Source organism: Rosa chinensis, chromosome 2 (assembly GCF_002994745.2).
Source record: "Rosa chinensis cultivar Old Blush chromosome 2, RchiOBHm-V2, whole genome shotgun sequence".
In the NCBI taxonomy this organism is placed as follows: domain Eukaryota; kingdom Viridiplantae; phylum Streptophyta; class Magnoliopsida; order Rosales; family Rosaceae; genus Rosa; species Rosa chinensis.
In genome coordinates, this window is record NC_037089.1 from 9,984,205 (window position 1) to 10,003,834 (window position 19,630).

Here is a 19,630-nt window from a genome sequence, read left to right on the forward strand (position 1 = left end):
GTGTCAATCCCCTAGGGGACGCCAACCAAGTGCTAACAATGCACCTCAATTAAAGAGAGGAAATCACAATGACGTGTGTCATCGATGTGGATCAACTGAGCATTGGTTCAAGCAATGCAATGCAAGCAATCAATTAGCTGCGCGTTACAAAACATATAGAGACCTAAGAGAGCAAGAGGTCTATCTTGCCGAAGAAGGAGATGATGGTGATGACAATGATGTCAACCTCACAATAGCGGACTTCAAATATGACAAAGAATTGCACAAGGATGCTGCAGATTTTGATTAGTATATTCTTTTATTTTTCCAAGAATTATGTAATGGCAATCATGCCTTAATCAATAAAATGACTTATTGGATTAACTCTTTCTCACTAGGCTCACCTAATTAAGTGTGATGTCGAGGAAACTAGTTGAGATTAGTGGTATTTAAGTGAGCCTCGCTCAACCGACATCTCTTCCTACTTTCCTGGTCATATTTAATTGGAGTTACCAAACGGATTGAGTGACTACAATTTGTCTAAAGTTTGATTTTTATTTTGGATTAGAGTATGGTTACAAAACTTTGATGTAATCATTGGCTATTTTATTAATAAAGTATCGATTTATTTTTGAATGTCTTGGACATATTTTAATTTCGAACTTTATTATTTTTTAGTATGTTTTCCGGAGAGCTAGAATGCCTCGTGGATAGTGCAGCTACACATACTAGTCTTCGAAATAGGCAATTATTCCTATGGATGACGCCTACTTGATCTTCTGTGACTACAATGGCTGGATCATCTCAATTGATTCATGGTAGAGGACTAGCCCAATTTATGTTGCCAAATGGCACAAATTTAAATGTCACCGAAGCTCTTTACGCTCCTAGGGCAGAAAGAACCCTATTGAGCTTCAAAGATATAAGAGCCAATGGTTTTCATGTGGAAACACATTGTGAGAATGGACAAGAGTTCCTTTGCATCACTTCTAATGACTACGGACATAAAAGAGTCTTAGAGAAACTTATGTGTCGATCTAGTGATGCAACCACTATTCGAATAATTGAATCCAATCATGTTATGAGAGATGATTTATGGGATTCCGACACATATAGGCTTTGGCATGACTGTTTGGGACATCCAGGTCATGATATGATGATCCGTATATTAAAGACTTCACACGGACATCTATTTTTCAGAATGAAAAGAAGTAAAAATTGGATTTTGGACCAACAAGGAGCCTCTGCGCCTCATGGTGCCATTCTCCCCCAAAACCGGCCTTTACAGGCCGACACCGCCATCCCCTTGCGGCCCAAGGGTGGCTTTGACACCACATATGCTCTTTTGGCTCCGATTCCTACTTCTAAACTCCATTGTGACTTCATGGCTCAACCAAAATCCTCATTGGTTGTTTCTAAAGCCCATCATTCGTTCTGCAAAGCCTGCTCTTTAGCACAATTAGGATCGAGACCATCCTATGCAAAGGACACTAAAGAAAACATACCATTCTTGCAACGAATCTAAGGTGATATTTGTGGACCTATTCAATCACCTTGCGAACCATTTAGATATTTTATGGTGTTGGTTAATGCATAGACACGCTGGTCATATGTCATGCTATTGTCCACAAGGAACGCTATATTTGCTAAACTCCTAGCCCAAATTATTAAGTTAAGGGCTCACCACCCTGATCATCCTATTAAGTCTATAAGATTAGACAATGTTGGGGAGTTTACATCAAAGACTTTTGAGGAATATTGCATGTCCATTGGGATTGAAATTGAACATCTTGTTCCTCATGTTCACACCCAAAATGGTTGCTAGAGCATTGGTTATACGCACCAATCTCCCTATTTCTGCTTGGGGTTATGCAATAATATTGCTTATATCTGTGCTTATTTGTCTGAGGCCCACTGCCACTCAACCCTTTTCTGCATCCCAGATGGTGACTGAATATGAGCCTGATGTCTCACATTTACGCATATTTAGGTGTGCAGTTTATGTGCCAATTGTGCCGCTACAGCGCACTAAAATGGGTCTTCAACGATGATTAGGCATTTATGTTGGATATGACTCTCCAACTATTGTCAGCTATTTAGAACCCTTGACAGGCGATCTCTTTACAGCTAGATTTGCGGATTATCACTTTGATAAGATAGTCTTCCAGTCGTTAGGGGGAGATAAGAAAATAAATGTTCAACAAGAATGACAGGAATTGTCTTGGTCTGGCCCTACTATGTCTCATCTTGATCCCCGAACCGCACAGTCTAAAATTGAAGTGCGGAGAATTCTTGATCTTCAGAACGTAGCAGAATCGATGTCTGATACATTTTCTGATATTGCTAAAGTGATGAGATCACACATACCTGCTGCAAATGTGCCTGCAAGGATTGATGTCCCTAAAATTAGAGGATATGACGCCATCTCAAGTAGGTCTGTCAATTCTGACATGACCCGATTGTTTGGCTCCAGTTTTGTTGTAGCTGGTCAACAGTCCCTTTTCTTGCGCGTTCGGGTGCGGTCGTCGAGGGTGTCCCTTGACCTGACTTCTTTCAAGCAATTGTGGACGAGGAGAGCACCAACCTCGTAGTGGGATTCTTTATGCCTCGTGGTGAGGACTTTTGCTAATCTTCTTGAAAATCACAATCGATACTCGATGTTGTAGATCGAGCAGAGCGAGAACCACTGGGAAGTAGAGAGAACTTGCTAAAGCGTGACTTTAGCTTGGCTGGTTTGTGAGGGCGTTACCCTTGCTTGGCTGGTTCCGTAACTGTTGTGGTCGTGATACTACAATCGGCTCTCGAGGAGACTAGGACCGAAGTATGTTGACAGAGGGTTTGGTGGCACTGAAAGTTGGCTTCTGAGAAGACTAGGACTAGGAGTGTGGTCACCGGTAAGAGAAAGAGAAGGAGAGAAGTTTCTCTTAGAGAGGTTTGCTCTAGGGAGACTTAGATCATCTTAGAGATGTATTGATGAGTGAATTGTGTGTCTAGTGATGAATTTGTAACCTCTATTTATAGGCTACCATGCCAAAGCAGTTGGCATTAAACAAATGATAGTGGAGCATTAATTGGAGATAAGAAATGATGAATTTTGGAGATAAGGAAGCATAATTGGAGATAAAGAATGATGAATTTTGGAGATAAGGAGATAAGGAAGCATAATTGGAGATAAGAAATGATGAATTTTGGAGATAAGGAAGCACTTTCGGCTCCTTTATTCCTTCAATTATATCTCTATCAAGAACTCAGATTTTGACCGTGACTTCTTCAAAAAAAATGTTCCACTATGAGTGTAGATCATCTTGGTAAAATTTCAGAGCTTTTGGTGTACTGATTGGGCCGGAAACGCTGCTGGACCTCTTACAGGTCCAGTTTTCCAGTTTTGCTTCTGTAGAAAATTGGACTGATTGTTTGAAAGCCTTCCACTCAAAAATAGCTCTGGAACTCTTCATAAGAAATGATCCTTGGGCTTTCTAGATTTAATCTGGAAATTTTTAGCTCATTTGGATTTCATTTGGTTAGTCTTCCACCCCTCATTCCTTGTTTAGCTCGGTTTCTCCTAGCCGAAGTACGAAAATGTGCTAAAGTTGACTTTTCATGCTTCCATGCTTCCGTAGTAGGCTTTATTTAGCCTATAAATATATATTTCGAACTTGTCGACAATATATAGCTTGAGCCACTGACATTGGCTCAATTTCTCCAAGACGTGCCTTGTCAGGCCAAAATGCTCATTTTGGGTCCAAACATTGCCCCCCAGACCTCGAAGTCAAAGGTCTTCGTCTTGACTGAAGAGGTCTTGAATCAGCACTACTCTTATAATGTTGTTGCTCCAAATCCACTTGTATTGGCTTGACTGTTTCCATATAGGCCTCTAAATAGGCCATAAAGCTTGAATGCCACTACTGAATTGCCTTTGTCATGAACTGACGCTTCCTTTGCCAACTTTATTGCCCCCATGGATCTGGTGTCTGGTATGTAGTGAATTGGTGAAACTTGGGCAGGTTGTAGGAGATCATAACTTTAGTGTGCCCCCCATGCGAATGAGACTGCTTTTGATCACGAATGAGGATCCTTCTCTTCCTTGGTGGTAGCTTCGCCATGTGTAGAGCAAAAAGTATATGCCTTGTTCGCTGGCTCTCTGTTGATTTTCTCAAATGTTGGTGTTGGAGCCTCTTCACTGGCTAGATCAAGGCCTACAGTACTTGGCGAAATAAGATGCAAATTAGCAAACTGTTTGCTGTCATTTAATCCTTCCCGAGTCTTATGCCGAAGAGGATGATTGGATCATGGCTATCGACATCATGACATGTGACCAAGTGAAACCACCATATTTTGCTGCAACTTTTGCATCTAAAATCGCATCGGTTTTAATCATGTTTTAATTAAAAAACATCAGGCCACTATGCTGGCCCTGCGGTGGTAAGAAAAGGTGGAATATCTTCACTGTCGCCTTAGATGCGATCCTCAAGATGGAATAATAATTCATTAATTATCAATTAGGGCCACTCACTGGCCCAACTAATAAATTAATCTCCAAAATATCTGAGCTATAAATCAAGGTGTAATGGAGAAGTATCTTCACTGTCGCCTTAGATGCGATTCTCAAGATGGAATAATGATTCATTAATTATCAACTAAGGCCACTTACTGGCCCAGTTAATAAATTAATCTCGAAAAATATATGAGCTATAAATCAAGGTGTAATAGAGAAGTATTCCTTGCGACCTAGAAATGGCATCCAAGAAACCATTCATTATCGATCAGGCAGATGAAATCATTGAGAAAGCCGCATTCACCTGGAGGACTAACATGAGTATTCGATGTAGAAGTCAGACCGGAGAGGAAAGAAGTCGACTGATGGGCTTTGGTGGCGGTGATAGTCAAGCGAGTCTGGGTCCCACACCTCGTGATCGTTTTCCAGATGATGCTATGGCCTATTATGGGCTTCCCATCCGCCGTCCCATAGCGGCTCTTCGGCAGGTGCCTGGTGATTTTAGCAGTTGGGGACCAAGGAGGAAAGTGGGCTTCTGGCCTACCGTCGCTTGCGAGGAAAAGGTTTGGTATCAGGAGGTCCGAGCGAGAGATTTGGCCCGATGGGATGCGGTGGGTATCACCCAAACCATCGATCTATGCTTCTGTCTTCCCCATAATACTAGCCCTGCACCGCTAGCCGTCGCTTTTTGCTTCTGGAACACCTCCAGCAATAAATTCGATTTCCAGTTTGGGCAGATGAACATAACTCTGCTGGATGTTCTTACCATCACGGGGTTGCCCATTGACTTTGACCCCTATGTGCATGGTCAGTTTGATGGCATTCAATTTTCTTTGAGAATGGATATGGCTAGTCGGGGGCATCACAGCAGATCCCACCCAATCTGGCGTGACTATTACTGCACCCAGCGTGACCATACAGGAGGTATCGCATTCCTGGAATTCTGGCTTTGCAAATTTATCTTTTGCATTTCTTCCAACAAACCTACTGGGTCTTGGAATTCTCTGGCCACTGCTCTCTACAATGGTACTTGCGTTGGCCTTAGGCAACCTGTATTGGGTGCGTTATATCGTTCCCTTTATAGGGCCATAATGCGACCCTTCGATATCGACATTAGTGGCCCTTTCTAGATACTTGCCTTTTGGCTGCAGATTTATTTCCCTTGCTTCCTTCGCGATGATATTCCAAAGGAACCTCTAGTCGATTCCCTTTTGGGGAACTGGCTTTGCCGCAATGTAAGGTATCAAGCTCCTCCCTAGTCCAAGTGTTTTATTTACTTGTACTTGCTGGGAGAGATGTCGGACCCAAAAATAGTCATTTCTAAGCGTTTCCCTCCTCCCCTTGACGATGGCTTTCTGCCCAGTGGACGGGATCATAGCGAAAGAGCCCTCCTGGCCTTTCTTCGCGCCATCTTCTGCTTGGATATTCGTCTTGCCACCGACTGCGTAAGTTATGAGCTCTATGCCCCTAACCACTTCGCTCGCCAATTTGGGTTGGCCCAGTTGGTACCCTGGCCTCTGGTTGATTCTGCCAATTATTACACCTCTTGGCGGAGATTAGCCCCACCTGGGTCAGCCCCCTTTCAGAGTCAGTTTACTTTGATAGTGATTCCCCCTTGGGTCAGAGCGATGTACCCCCTCAACTATGTCGACGATGATTATGCTGATTGGTGGAAAGAAGTGTCTGTGAACTGTTGGGACCTGCCACATGACGAACTCTTCGTCCTGATCTTTCGTGGCATGAGTAGTCCTGGTCCGGAGGATCGTGAGGTTCTTGAGCACTTCTCCAACCCTGCAGCACAACCCCCGCGACCTATTCTACCTTCTTGCTCATCGCGTCCAGGGATACAAATCCACGAGCTTAGGGCAACAGTAAGTTTTTGTCTTTCTTCACCATTCCTTTTCCTCATGAAATGATTTTCCCGCTCTTATTCCTGAGTGTGTTTTGCAGCAAACTAACCGGAGCAAGACAGCCTCTATTCAGGCCAGGAAATAAAAGGCAATAGTAGAGGAGACTCCTGATAGAGAGTCTTCTCATGATGAAGATCCCGCTGAGGTAATTTGGTTAAGAACGATCCCAAACTTGCATATTTGGTGCTTTCCCCCTTTTTGAATTGTGATTCTTTTCTCGTACAGGCCACTGCTGTCTTTGCTTGCAAACGCGATCGATCTCAATCCATCGAAGAGAGTTTTGAAGATGACGAACCTCTAGGAATGCGATTGGTAAAATTAGGCCCTCTCATATTTTATTTAAATTTTAGAATTTGGGCATGATCTTCATTATATATCTTTTGACAGGTCCGTCAGAGGACCACTGATCCCTCTCCCTTGAGCGAGGCTGGATCCTCAGCCGCTGCAAAAGAGCCAACTCTCTCACTAGTTCAAGCATCAACTAACCCCGTGGCGCCTTTCCGTCTCTTACATCTATAGAGCATCTGCAAGGTCCTACCATTCTAATAGCGATCTCCGATGATGACTCCTCGGAGCATGAAAGCATGGAAAGCCACTCTGAGGCTTCTGCCGCTTATAAGGAACTGATGACGACAGAGATTCTCGCAGCACTAGAGGTCCAAAAGGTGAATGAGGTGAGACCTCTTCCTCTTGGTGACCACGTACCAGATATTGACCCGACAGCTTAAGAGTTAAGCCATTGTTGGCCAATGCTTTCCATTTTCCTTTTTGATCCAACCCAGCTCTCTGACTTTCTGAATCTGACCAGGATTCTGTTTGTACCGAGGAGGTGGCTACAAACACTGAGGGTCTTATCAACGGGACAGTCGCCCCAGAGATGGAAAATGATACTGACGGTGGTGGTTCCCCCCAAGTCTCGCGAATAAATGAGACAACCGTCGAAGCCGAGGGCCCTGTGCTTGAATCTGCTCCACTTGCCCATGGTGAGCCGCGAGTTGAGTTTCCAGATTCTCCTGTGGCTAAAGGGATAGACCAACCTATTGAAGATGAAGAAACTGAGGAAGCTGTCCACCCTTTTGCATTGGTGGTTCGTGATCCTGTAGCGCCTCCGCCGCCTCGTCGTCCTACCAGATTCGAGAGATTGATGAGGGTGTTGGAGGTAACTCCTCCTTCTGCTGTGGATGAAGCTAAGATTGTGCTTCACGAACATCTGGGTCCTTGGGTATTGGAGACTGACATCCTCCCGCGAGTCTTGGAAGCTCTAAGGTATCTTCGCCAGGAGAAGATTTTAACTCCGTGGCAATTTAGTGCTATCGACTCTCTGCTGAATGAACTTGATATGGCATGTCGAAGTCAATCGGCCGCGAACACCCAGGCTCACGACACTTAAGAGGCTTTGAATAGTGTCTCTCAAGAAATGGACATCTCCCGCGATATTTTAAATGAATGAGCCATCCGCCTGCGGGAACTACAAATCCAAAGGTCCGACTTCAAACTTCAGATCAACGACCTCCAAGCCCATTTAGCCTTTGTTGAGAATGCGATTGTTGCAGAAGAAGCTCAACTCGATGAACCTTTGGCTGCTTCTGAAGAAATGGGCCGCAACCTGGCCCGTATCAGAGAACGGCCACTCAGACCGAAACTGGTGCCATTGCAGCGAAACGCCACGTGGAGGAACTTTGTTTGAAATTGAGCTTTGCGGGCCAATCTTTGTAGGCCCCCTCATAAACTGTTCGGTCTCCTCACATGCCAATAATCCCTTCTTTTAATAGTTAACTCCTCAAAAACCGCTCCTCACATGCTACTAATCCCTTTTTTCTCGAGATTTGGAATCACTAATCTCGATTTAATGACATCGGTTTGACTCTTTAACCATCCATCCAAGGGTGGAGATTTTCCTGAAGTCCCTTTAAATAGTTGTATTTTGGGCAAGGAATACTCACAACCAATTTTCTGAAACATTCAAGAAATGGCCTTTCAGTCCTTGGTTCTCTTTCTCCTTCTTCACAAATCTTCCCCTCATGAAATGACCTTTAGCCTCTAAATTTTAGGCTTTATGGCGTAATCTTAAGCCTGGGTTAGGCCTTATGGCGTAATCTTAGGCAACCCCTTATTTCGCCTTTTTGGAATCTTGCAACAACAATGCCAGGCTTCAGATTGGTTTAGAAATGCGAGGGGGCTCCGAGTATGGGATCCACAATCATGCGAGATCATTTTTGTTAGAATCCCACACGCGGAGCGAAACAGACAAAGGGAGGACGGCCACTCTGAGGTTCGTCTTTCCTTATCTGTTTCCTTCCTTCTGGACCCGGCCCGTGTTGTGCCCTCCAGATGGAAGGGGCTTTGGTTCTCACCTCCTTCTCCCCCTTTCTCTTCTTGATAGAATCTTGGAGGGATGAGAAGGGATGGACTCTTTGAAGGAATGGGTTCAAGCTACAGAATGGATGTTCCTATACTTCACGTCCAACTAATAGTGGTTACCAAGGCTAGAGAGGGTGCAGAGACTCAAGCTGATATTCGGTTCCTTCACTCTCTGCCCCTCCTTGAGATAATGGCGCGGCTCAACCCGGCGTTGGATTCCATAGCTGCTTCCAATTGAGGGGGCTTGGAGGCTCCATTTTCTTTCACTGGAGTCTCCCCTTCTCATGGATAATGGCGTTGGCCAAGCCTATGTTGTATTCCTCTGCCGCTTCCATGTAAAGGGGGCGCGGGGGCTCCGTTACTCCTCTTTTTCCTTCCCTGAAGTTTGCCCCTCCTTGAGATAATGGCGCGGCTCAACCCAACGTTGGATTCCATAGCTGCTTCCACTTGAGAAAAGATTCAGAAGATATCCGAAGATTCTTGTTTTGTATTCTAGCCACTTTTGGTGTTGTAATGAATGTACTGCTTTTGGCCGCAAAGCCACTTTATAAATACAATAATATTTTCTTATCCTGATATTCCAATATCCGTGAGAAGCCAATAATTGTGTCTCGCAAAGCCTCAAATATAGGCCCCCATAGTTGTATATTGAAAATAATATGAACTTTTAAAATATTTTCTGCGTCAAAACGAGCCTCACGACGAGGGTTTTGAGAAAATATTTATCTTTTGGATCCACTTGCTGGCCCCAACTCAATTCGCATTAATTAGCTGTTGAAAACTCCACCGTGAGAAGATAATATTGAAAATGGAACAGTTACATCCTCGAAAACCGTTCGGTTCCCTCACGCCAATAATCCATTCTTTTTCGAGATTTAAGGCATTAATCACTCGTTGAAAACAACAGTCATGAAAAAATAATCTGGTGAATAGAACAGTTACCTCCTCGAAAATCGTTCAGTTACCCCACGCGCCAATAATCCATTCTTTTCCGAGATTTAGGGCAACTTTAATCACTCTTTACTGACACTTGGTTTGACTTTTCTCTTTGACCGTCCATCCAAGGGTGGACATTTGCATGCCTATATCTTCCTCCACATTATAAACCCAAATTTCCAATCCCAAAATCGTTTCATCAACTCGAATATTTCCAACAGCAATGTTTCTTAATTACTCATCATCACCACTCTTCAATTCTCGCATTCTCTCAATCCATCACCAATGGAACCACAAAACCGACATCCAACCGAGGATGGAGGAAGCAACAAAGAAGCTGAGAGTAGTGCTAACATGCATTGCAGGCAGAGTAGTACCAGGTGGCTTCCTACTACAGATCAGATAAGAATCCTCAAGGAGCTTTATGATGATAAGGGAGTTAAGTCCCCAACTATAGAGCAGGTTCAGAGGATCACTCTCCAGCTGAAATGGTATGGACAGATCGAGAACAAGAACGTCTTTTATTGGTTCCAAAACCAAAGGGCTCGAGAGAAGCTGAAGAAGAAGAAGCTCACTTCGGATGTTCAAGTGCCCAAGCAAAGATCAGGGCTTGTTGGTGGATCCATTAATCTCAATTTTGGGTCAACTAGTTCTACTGGTGTTAGTGGATCCATCATGGAACAATGAGGAGAAGATCACCAGGAGATTAAAACCCTTCCACTGTTTCCCATGCACGGTGAGGACATCTTTGGCAACATGAAGATTACTTTCGAGGGAGGTAGCGACTATGATGACTACTCCGGTGGCGGCTACAACGGTGGCTCTCGCATTTCCCTTGAGCTCAGCCTCAACTCCTCCGGAGCTACTGATTCGGCTTAGTATTGTATAGTGTTGCCCCCTAGTGTTGCTAGGCACAGCGAAGAAATGATTATGGGCCTAAAAAACAAGCCTTCTTGAATAGGCTTCGCGAGTGTAGGAACACTAGAATTGTCCCCCATGTCTTATGCGAATAAACTGTCTACGACTCCTCCAAGTCCCAGACATTGGGAAAGTATTTCTTCAAGTATCTCCCATTGATAGGGTTATGATGAACATCTCCATCCAGGTCCTTGAGATGAAAAGCTCATTTCTCTAAAATTTTATAGATGATGTACGGGCCTTCCCATCTTGGAGTCCATTTGCAGCGACCATCTAATTTTTTGCCAAGCGGGAGAACTGCTTTCCAAACCAACTCTCCTTCGCTGTAACTCCTTCCGCGCGTCCGCTTGTCATAGGCGAGAGCGACTCTTTGCTTTTCCATTACCAAACTATCTAAAGCCTCCAAGCGCTTTTCGCTAAGGTCTTCATGTTTCTGCCACATAGCCTGAACGTAGTCTTCTCCAATGAGATGATGTTGCTCTTGAACTCGTAATGATTGGACGTTGACTTCCAACGACAGGACTGCATCATGGCCAAACATCAAAGCATAAGGTATTGTTGCGGTGGGATTCCGCTTAGAGGTACGGTAGGCCCAAAGAGTTTCATAAAGTGTCTCATGCCACTGTCGTGGATTAGCTTCCAACATTTTCTTCAGCAAATTGATAATGATCTTGTTCTGGCCTCCGCTTGACCGTTAGAGTGAGCATAATAAGGATTGGAATGGATGAATTGTATTCCCCATTCTCTTGTCAGTTTATCAACTTCACCACCCATGAAAGCTGCCCCCTGGTCTGAAACAAAAACTTCTGGGATCCCAAATCTGCAGATGATGTTTCTGAATAGGAATTGTCGCAACGTGCCACCAGATGCTTCCTTCAAAGGGTCTGCTTCAATCCACTTTGTAAAGAAATTAGTCGCGACGATGATGAACTTGTGTTGAAGTGATGAATGTGGGTGAATCATCCCAATTAAATCCAGCACCCATCCTCTTGCTGGCCAAGGCTGTATAATGGGCTGCATTGGAATATTAGGAACATGCTAGACCGTCCCATGAGCTTGGCAGTCCAAACAACCTTTAGCGAACGCGATACAATCCTTCAAGATATTGGGCCAAAAATATCCATGTCGTTTGAGCAACCATCGCATCTTTGGACCTGCTTGGTGGGCTCCACAAATGCTAGAATGAACTTCGCGCATGAGTTGTTTCGCTTCGTGGCCATAAACACATCTGAAATCCACGCTATCTTCTCCTCGTCTGCGAAGTTCATCACCTCTAAGGAAGTAGTTGAGGGCAAGATAGCGAATCCTTCTATCTGTGGTCTGATCAGGATGCTTGAGATAATTGATCAAAGGGATGCGTCAATCCACGTCAATGGATTCCAGGGTCGCAACTGAGGTATCGTTTGGAGGATCTCTTCTCGCCATCCATGAAGGAAGCGTGCGACGCTCAACTTTAAGGATTTTCTCCCGCACGCCATATCTCAATGTTACCCCTGTGCCAGCTAGGCCAACTCGTTTGCCGCAAAATTTTGGTCGCGAGGAATGTACTCAAGATGTACGTTATCAAATTGGTCCAACAGTTCTAATGCCCTGTTCCAATAAGGGACCAACGTGAAGCTATTGCATCTGAACTCATTGCATAACTGATTGATAACCAAAAGAGAATCGCCAAGTATTTGTACATCTCTGATTCCCATTTCCAGCAGTACTTCTAGGCCTATGATTAAGGCCTCATATTCTGCCTCGTTGTTGGTACATTGAAATTCCAACTGGAATGAGTACGAAAAGTGATCTCCAACAGGATTCTCCAGTGCAATTCCTGCTCCTGCTAACGTATCCGTTCTTGACCCGTCAAAATATAACACCCAGGGCTGGAGTGAGACTGTGGCTTGATACAGTGTAGCGTACTCTGGTAAGCACGCCAAATCTGGGCGATCTAAAGTTGTGGCAGCGACCTCTAAATCTCTAACCGCGGGGACATCCAGCATAGGGTGATGTGCCAGAAAATCCGCGATGGCTTGCCCTTTTACTGCTTTCTGTGGGACATACTGTAGTGAGAATTCTGATAAGGCGAGCACCCACTTGCCAATACTGCCTCTCAGGATAGGTCGTGATAGCATATACTTGACTAGATCGGTTTGAGCAATGATGCAAGTAGTAAATGACAACATGCAATGCCGCAACTTGCATGCTGAGAAGTATAATGTAAGACACAGCTTTTCCATTGGAGTGTACCTTGTTTCGCAATCTGTGAGTGTCCTACTGAGGTAAAAAAATGGCATGTTCGACACCCTCTTCATCATCCTGAGCGAGGAGGCTGCCAATGGAAGCCTCAGCTGCTGAAACATACAACTTTAATGGAAATCCAGCTCTGGGAGGAACAAGCACTGGTGGGCTCGCCAGATAGGCTTTGATTTTGTCAAAAGCCTCTTGATGTTTAGGTTCCCACACAAACTCGTTCTGTCCTTGTAACTTCAGCAGTGGGGAAAACGGCTGGATTTTGCCAGCAGAGTTAGAAATGAATCGTCGTAAAAAGTTGATCTTACCCAGTAGTCGCTGTAATTCTTTCTTCGTTCGCGGGGGAGATGCGTTGATGACCACGTTTGCCTTATCCTCAGGGACCTCAATGCCCTTTTGATGGACAATGAATCCCAGGAAATCGCCTGCCTGAACTCCAAAAACGCACTTGGCGGGATTCATCTTGAGCTTGTGTAGCCGCATGCGCTCGAAAACTTTTCTGAGATCCGTGAAGTGATCTCCACTCTTCTTAGAATTCACGACGACGTCATCAATGTAAACCTCTAAGATCTTCCCAAGTATGTCATGGAAGATTAGGTTCATGGCTCTCTAATATGTTGCTCTGGCATTCATCAGTCCAAAAGGCATGACCACATATTCAAAAACTCCCGTGAACCCAGGGTAGCGGAATGCGGTCTTGTGTCTATCTTCTTCCGCGACAGGAATCTTGTGATATCCCGCTATGCCGTCCATGAAAGACAACAGTTCGTGCCCTGCAACTGCGTCTACCAACATGTCCGCAACAGGCATGGGGTAGACGTCTTTAGGTGTAGCCAAATTAAGGTCTCTGTAATCTACGCAGATCCTCATCTTGCCATTCTTCTTGCGAACAAGCACTATATTGGACAACCACTTATTGTACTTGGCTACCCAGATAATGCCCGACTTGTGTATCTTTTCGACTTCCTCTTTGACCAGAACTTGGGTCTCCGAGTTCATTCTTCGCGGCACTTGCTTCACAGGCCTCTTATCAGGAAGCATTGGTAGTTGGTGGCATACCAAGTCTGGTGATAGGCCTGGCATGTCCTCGTATTTTTCCGCGAAGCAGTCCTTGAATTCCAGCAATAATTCGACGAGCCTCTGTTTCTCGCTAAGCTCTAAGTAAGTGTTGATAGCCACTTCTATAAGCTCATCAGTTGTTCCCAGATTGACCTTTTCAGTAGGGTCCCTAACCTTCGGAGGTGTGTCATCCAATGCCGCTGGAGCAAGCTGAATCTCTTCTTCCTCCTCTTCTTGGTCCGTGAACACTTCATTAACAATTTCTAAGGTCCCGACTCAATCATAGGCCTCTTTTTCCAACAAGTATGTGGATAGCTTCTCGTACAAGGAATGGAAGGCCTCTACCTCTTCCTCCATGAGTTTGTGATCCATTAATTAACACTTGGAGATGGCACCGCATATCCAAGCCTTTCGAGGTCATTTTTTGCCACCGCGAGCCCCCATTGTGCCAATTCAGAGGTCGTCACCCCTGTGGGGCGGCCCTTATCATCAATACCAACGACTTGTAAAGGAGAGATTGGTTCTAGGTAATACCTTGCGTCCAAGTAGTTGGCGGACACCGAAAAAGGTCGCGGGTCTGCTTTAACAATTTTCGCCTTGTCCGCGACTCTGTCCCATATGATCAGCTGTTGATGAAGGGTGGATGGGACACAATAACTCTTGTGGATCCAGTCGCGGCCCATAATTGCGCTATATGCCGCATAGCAATCTGTAACAAAGAAAGCGTAAACCCCTTCTGCTGGACCCACCTTGACTCGTAGGAAAATCAAACCCAATGTTTTGGTCACAGTCCCCGCGAAGTGCTTTAGCGTAAGGGACGTGGATTGGATCTTCTCTTTCTTGATCCCTAGTAGATGCATGGTTCTGGTAGTAATGACATTCATAGCTGCGCCGGTATCAACCATTATCTTGCTGACCTTAGTCCCATTAATTTCTGCTGTGATATACAAAGGTCTTATGTGTTGCACCATGGCGGGTGTGGGTCTTGTGAATCTCATGAATAAACCCTTGCTGTTAGCATCTTCAGTCTCAAGGAACACTGCTTCTTTCACCAGCGTTGTTGCGGCTGAAGTGATCTGCAACTGCTGTTCTCCAATTGCGTCAGCTTCTACGCAATCCTAAGGCATACTTAGCAGGGAGCACATAAACCATATTGCATGAGGTATCCACCATTTCTGTTTCGTCCATGTCATCATCAAGATTGAGCTTGGGTTCATCTACTAGGATAATGGCGTTGAACCGTTTAACCATGAAAGCAACCAATGATTCCTCTGCGAGGATTACCGCCTTGGCTTGTTCGTGCTCCTGTACCATGGGAACCTGGTTCAGTGACTCAAAAATTTGTTTCGCCGCTAGCACTTCCTCTGGGAGAGCGACCACCAAGCTTTGAACTTTCTGCACAATTGCGGACCGATTGTCTTTGCCCCCCAGCCTGTCAAAGATGGAAGGCTCGCTATTTCTTCCTTCACGAGATACTTTCCGCCAAACATTGACTTAACGAGCTGGCGGTGGTTCTTACCTCGCGGGAACTAGGGACTTCTCCTCAGTGCTGCTCTTGGGGGCACGTGGCTTTTGCTCTTTGTGGATACTTTGGGCTGCTGTTTCTGAACTTGCGGGGAAACGAATCTCTTGGAGGCCAGTGCCTCCAATTGTCTCTGATACTCTTCTGGAGGTTTCAGTAATTGCGATGGTTTGATCAGTATTTGATCTAGTGCTTCCAAAGTTCGCTTTGCTTCTCAGAACCTCCGCTGGAGTTTTCTCTTCTTTGAAGAGCTCATCTCCACCGTCTTGTCCTTCTTCTGTGTATACCATCTCCCTTCTTTGACGGAGGATGTCGACACTGGCGGAATGTAAGGTCTGGTTAAAACTCCTTGTCGCTTATCTGCTTGCCCTTCTTCCCTTGCGGTCTTCAACTTTTTGAATAAGTTTGAGTCCCTTGGAGAAGGAGTTTCTGAACCACTGTGTACTCTTGGGCTGCATGGTTGGAAATTTCTAGAGGATGATACTAACCGTATTGGCGGCAGAGATCCAAAACGGACAGTCTGGGATGTTTCCTCATGCAGGGCTTGAGTGTCACATTCTTCCTTGCACCGTGAGCATAGGATGATGGGTAAACGAGTCTTGGATTCCCGCTTCACGACTTTGTCTCCAACCCTTTTCAAATCCTTAGCCGTGTGGTCTGGACTTTGATTCTGCTGATCTTTTTCACCCCATGCCACGTCCACCATGTTGATATCGGTATCTGGGAAGGGATCTAGGTCCACCAACGCTGCTGCTGTTGTCGGCGCCTCTACTTGCAAACTACCGTTATTTAACCAGATTTGGATCTGATCCTTCAGCTTAACACAATCGGCTGTATTATGATTCCACATATTATGGAGTTTGCAGTATTTCTTCCCCCTTAGCTGCTCTGGTTTGGGAAATAGGCCGAAGTCGGTTTTCACCATCTTTGCGGTGATCATTTCATCCAAGATTTCATGCGCTTTGTTCGCGTCGTAAGTATAACTTGCAAACTCTGGTTTGGTGAAAACCACCGACTTGAGCTTCACCGGCTCTTTGCACAGCTTTAGTTGCTTTAGAGTTGAAGTCTTTTTCCCGGTAAGTTCCAGGACAGCTATCTCGTCTTCTTCAGACTCATCAGCCTCTGCTGTACTAGATTCCTCACTCTTGTAGTAAGGATCAAAGGAACTGGATTGATGGCTGAGCGCAGCCACTGTTCGGCGTTTCCCTGGGATGTATGTCCCATTTGAGGCTTTTTTCATAGCGTCCATCTCCCTGAGCAGGTGCTCGAAACTTCCTACTTCTGTGATCAGTTCCCCCATGGAATTGAACGTGCTTCCATGCTGTTTTTTGCGTTGGCGGGGTTCTAAGCCTTTGATTGCCAACTTCACCAGTTCTTTCTCCGGCAGAGTCACGTTCAACTTTCCTTTCTGGATCTGAAAGCGCTGAAGGTACATGACAGCTGATTCAGTTGGCTGCTGAGCCATCTGAGTGAGTGAAGCCAGATCTACTTCAGGCTCGATAGTCCCGAAGGTTTCCTTGAACAGTTTCTCCATCGCGGGCCAACTCACAACTGATCCCGGTTGCCGCTTAGTGAACTGGGTGAAGGCAGACCCCGATAAAGAAGTAGCGAAGATATTACACTTCAAATTGTCGTCGTTCTAGTACTGGCCACACTGTACTCGAAACCTAACCAAATGGGCCGCGGCATTTTCGACTTCCTCTCCCGAGAAAGTAGAGAACGTAATGTTCTTATATCCCCTAGGATAAGGTGTCTGTGTAATATGCGGTGGGAAGGGTCCCTGGTAGGCCTCCTCCAGGTTAGGCCTCTGGTTCGCGGCCCTGATCATTGCTTCTACCTCCTCTTTCCTTATATATCTTGGATCAAGAGGAGGTGGGTGAACCACTGTATCATCAACTGGCCAGATCAGTGGTGGCGCCTGTGAAACCTGATTAACCAAAGATACGCCGCCTCCATGGGTCATTTTGTGTCGGGTTGACGTCTGTGACGTAAAACCCACTGTTGGCTGACCCTTTGTGGCTGCGGTGACCTTCGCTGGACTTTCGACCTGGTCGATACCATAATGGCTTGCTGGAGGTTGATCGTGGTGCACGTATTCAACTCTGTCACTGTCGTATTGGAGAAACAGGCTATGACATGAAAGGTCCCCTTCATTGATTTTCAAAGTCTTGGTCCCTTGCGTGACTGATGACACAGCGTTGTTCTTCCCACCAGTTGCCAGAGTAGTCTCTTTACCTCTGACTGATGCGGCAGTAGCGGATGTGGCTGTACTGCTGCTGCTTGTTTTTTCTCCAGCATTTGGCGGTATGTACTTGCCAGATATGGGGGACTGACCTAGAGAACCCAGAATGGCGCTAGGATCTCCCAGTGTTTTATGTAGAACCTCTCTAGCCTGATCGAGGTCAGCCTTTTGCATGGCCACCTGGGTCGCGACGTTGGATCCTTCTTTGCGAATCGTCGCAACTTCTGAAGCGATGTGTTTGCTTGCGACCAACAGCTCTTCGTGGTTCTTCTGCATTTTTTGGTTCATGCCATCCAATTACCCTTGTGTTTGTTGTGCCCCTAGCTCAAGCCTCTTGACCGAGATAGTGAACTCATCAAGCCGTCGGCGGTCCTGCACAAGGGCTTTTTCCATCTTCTCATGGTATGCGGCAGAATTCTGTTGAAGGTTATTAAGCCGCTCTTCTATGGTTGCATTTTCTGGAACGAGAATAGGTACAAAGTCAATAGTTGTAACTGCGCTCGCGGCTGCCTGGGTGATGCTAGACGTATCGCCAACTTGATTAGGCTGGGCGGCGGGAACTTTCTTGCCTTCAGTAGTAGGATGTTGATTTCCTCCTCGTTCAGTTGACATCTCTGTCGATGGAGGGTGGAGAGAAAATCTTTGGATTACTTGTTCTTTGGAAAGACCACGACAGTCTGCACACGAGTGTGGTCTGTAACTGGAGGTCTTATGTTTCGGGCAGTTAACGTAAACCTTTTGATAAGGGTTTGCGCTTGACTTCCCAATGACTTCTGGAAGTCTGAATTGAAAGTAGCTGAATTTAATAAGACAATGTGAATCAAGGTTTAGACTTGCGGCCCAAGTATAGTCGCCTAGACACAAACTTTCTTTCAAATCCTTTGGGCAACCTTACTGAAATGGCCAAGTGGGAGAGGGCGAACAAAAGAGGTAGAATCCATTTTGGCATGAACTACTCCCACATAGTGGTTTAAGCCCATTTGCACGCACTTTTGGATTCAATAACCTGTTATGAACGTTGTCCCCTTTCTAGACACCATTTCACATAGGCTATACTTACTAAGATGAGAAAGTTCATAAGTGTGAAGACAGTTCAACAAGTGTTAATAAAAACCGCCCTTAACCTTAAGGGACCTGAACTAGGCACCAATAAGGAGTTTAGGTCAATATTAACAAAAGAGACTTCACCTATTCCGTTATGATTCACAACCCCTTACCAACCTCAACTTCTTAATAGTGGTGTGATTTACAGCTCACAGCATGTCCCACTAGGCGTGTCAAAATGTTTGGCTCCAGTTTTGTTGCAGCTGGTCAACAGTCTCTTTTCTTGCGCGGCGTGCCAGCACCGTTCGGGTGCGGTCGTCGGGGGTGTCCATTGACCTGACTTCTTTCAAGCGATTGTGGACGAGGAGAGCACCAACCTCGTCGTGGGATTCTTTATGCCTCGTGGTGAGGACTTTTGCTAATCTTCTTGAAAATCACAATCGATACTCGATGTTGTAGATCGAGCAGAGCGAGAACCACTGGGAAGTAGAGAGAACTTGCTAAAGCGTGACTTTAGCTTGGCTGGTTTGTGAGGGCGTTACCCTTGCTTGGCTGGTTCCGTAACTGTTGTAGTCGTGGTACTACAATTGGCTCCCGAGGAGACTAGGATCGAAGTATGTTGACAGAGGATTTGGTGGCACTGAAAGTCGGCTTCTGAGAAGACTAGGACTAGGAGTGTGGTCACCGGTAAGAGAAAGAGAAGGAGAGAAGTTTCTCTTAGAGAGGTTTGCTCTAGAGAGACTTAGATCATCTTAGAGATGTATTGATGAGTGAATTGTGTGTCTAGTGATGAATTTGTAACCTCTATTTATAGGCTCTCATGCCAAAGCAGTTGGCATTAAACAAATGATAGTGGAGCATTAATTGAAGATAAGAAATGATGAATTTTGGAGATAAGGAAGCATAATTGGAGATAAAGAATGATG

The 19,630-nt window shown here is 45.3% G+C and overlaps 1 protein-coding gene across 1 annotated transcript; it reads right to left on the minus strand.

Annotated features, from left to right (window-relative positions):
• Window positions 1-12,101: 12,101 nt before the first annotated feature.
• On the minus strand, window positions 12,102-13,320 carry LOC112183656. The gene is made up of 2 exons (XM_024322019.1): window positions 12,891-13,320; window positions 12,102-12,790 (listed from the first exon to the last, which is right to left on the minus strand). The coding sequence occupies exons 1-2, from the start codon at window positions 13,318-13,320 to the stop codon at window positions 12,102-12,104; spliced, it is 1,119 nt and encodes a 372-aa protein (XP_024177787.1).
• Between the last annotated feature and the right edge of the window lie 6,310 nt (window positions 13,321-19,630).

Bases quoted from the DNA above. Each gene is read 5' to 3' on its own strand.
- LOC112183656 (XM_024322019.1), bottom strand. From the start codon at position 13,320: ATGCGGCTACACAAGCTCAAGATGAATCCCGCCAAGTGCGTTTTTGGA. The intron at 12,791-12,890 runs GTGTCGAACATG...TATACTTCTCAG, and splicing joins CGCTCAGGATGATGAAGAGG to CATGCAAGTTGCGGCATTGC.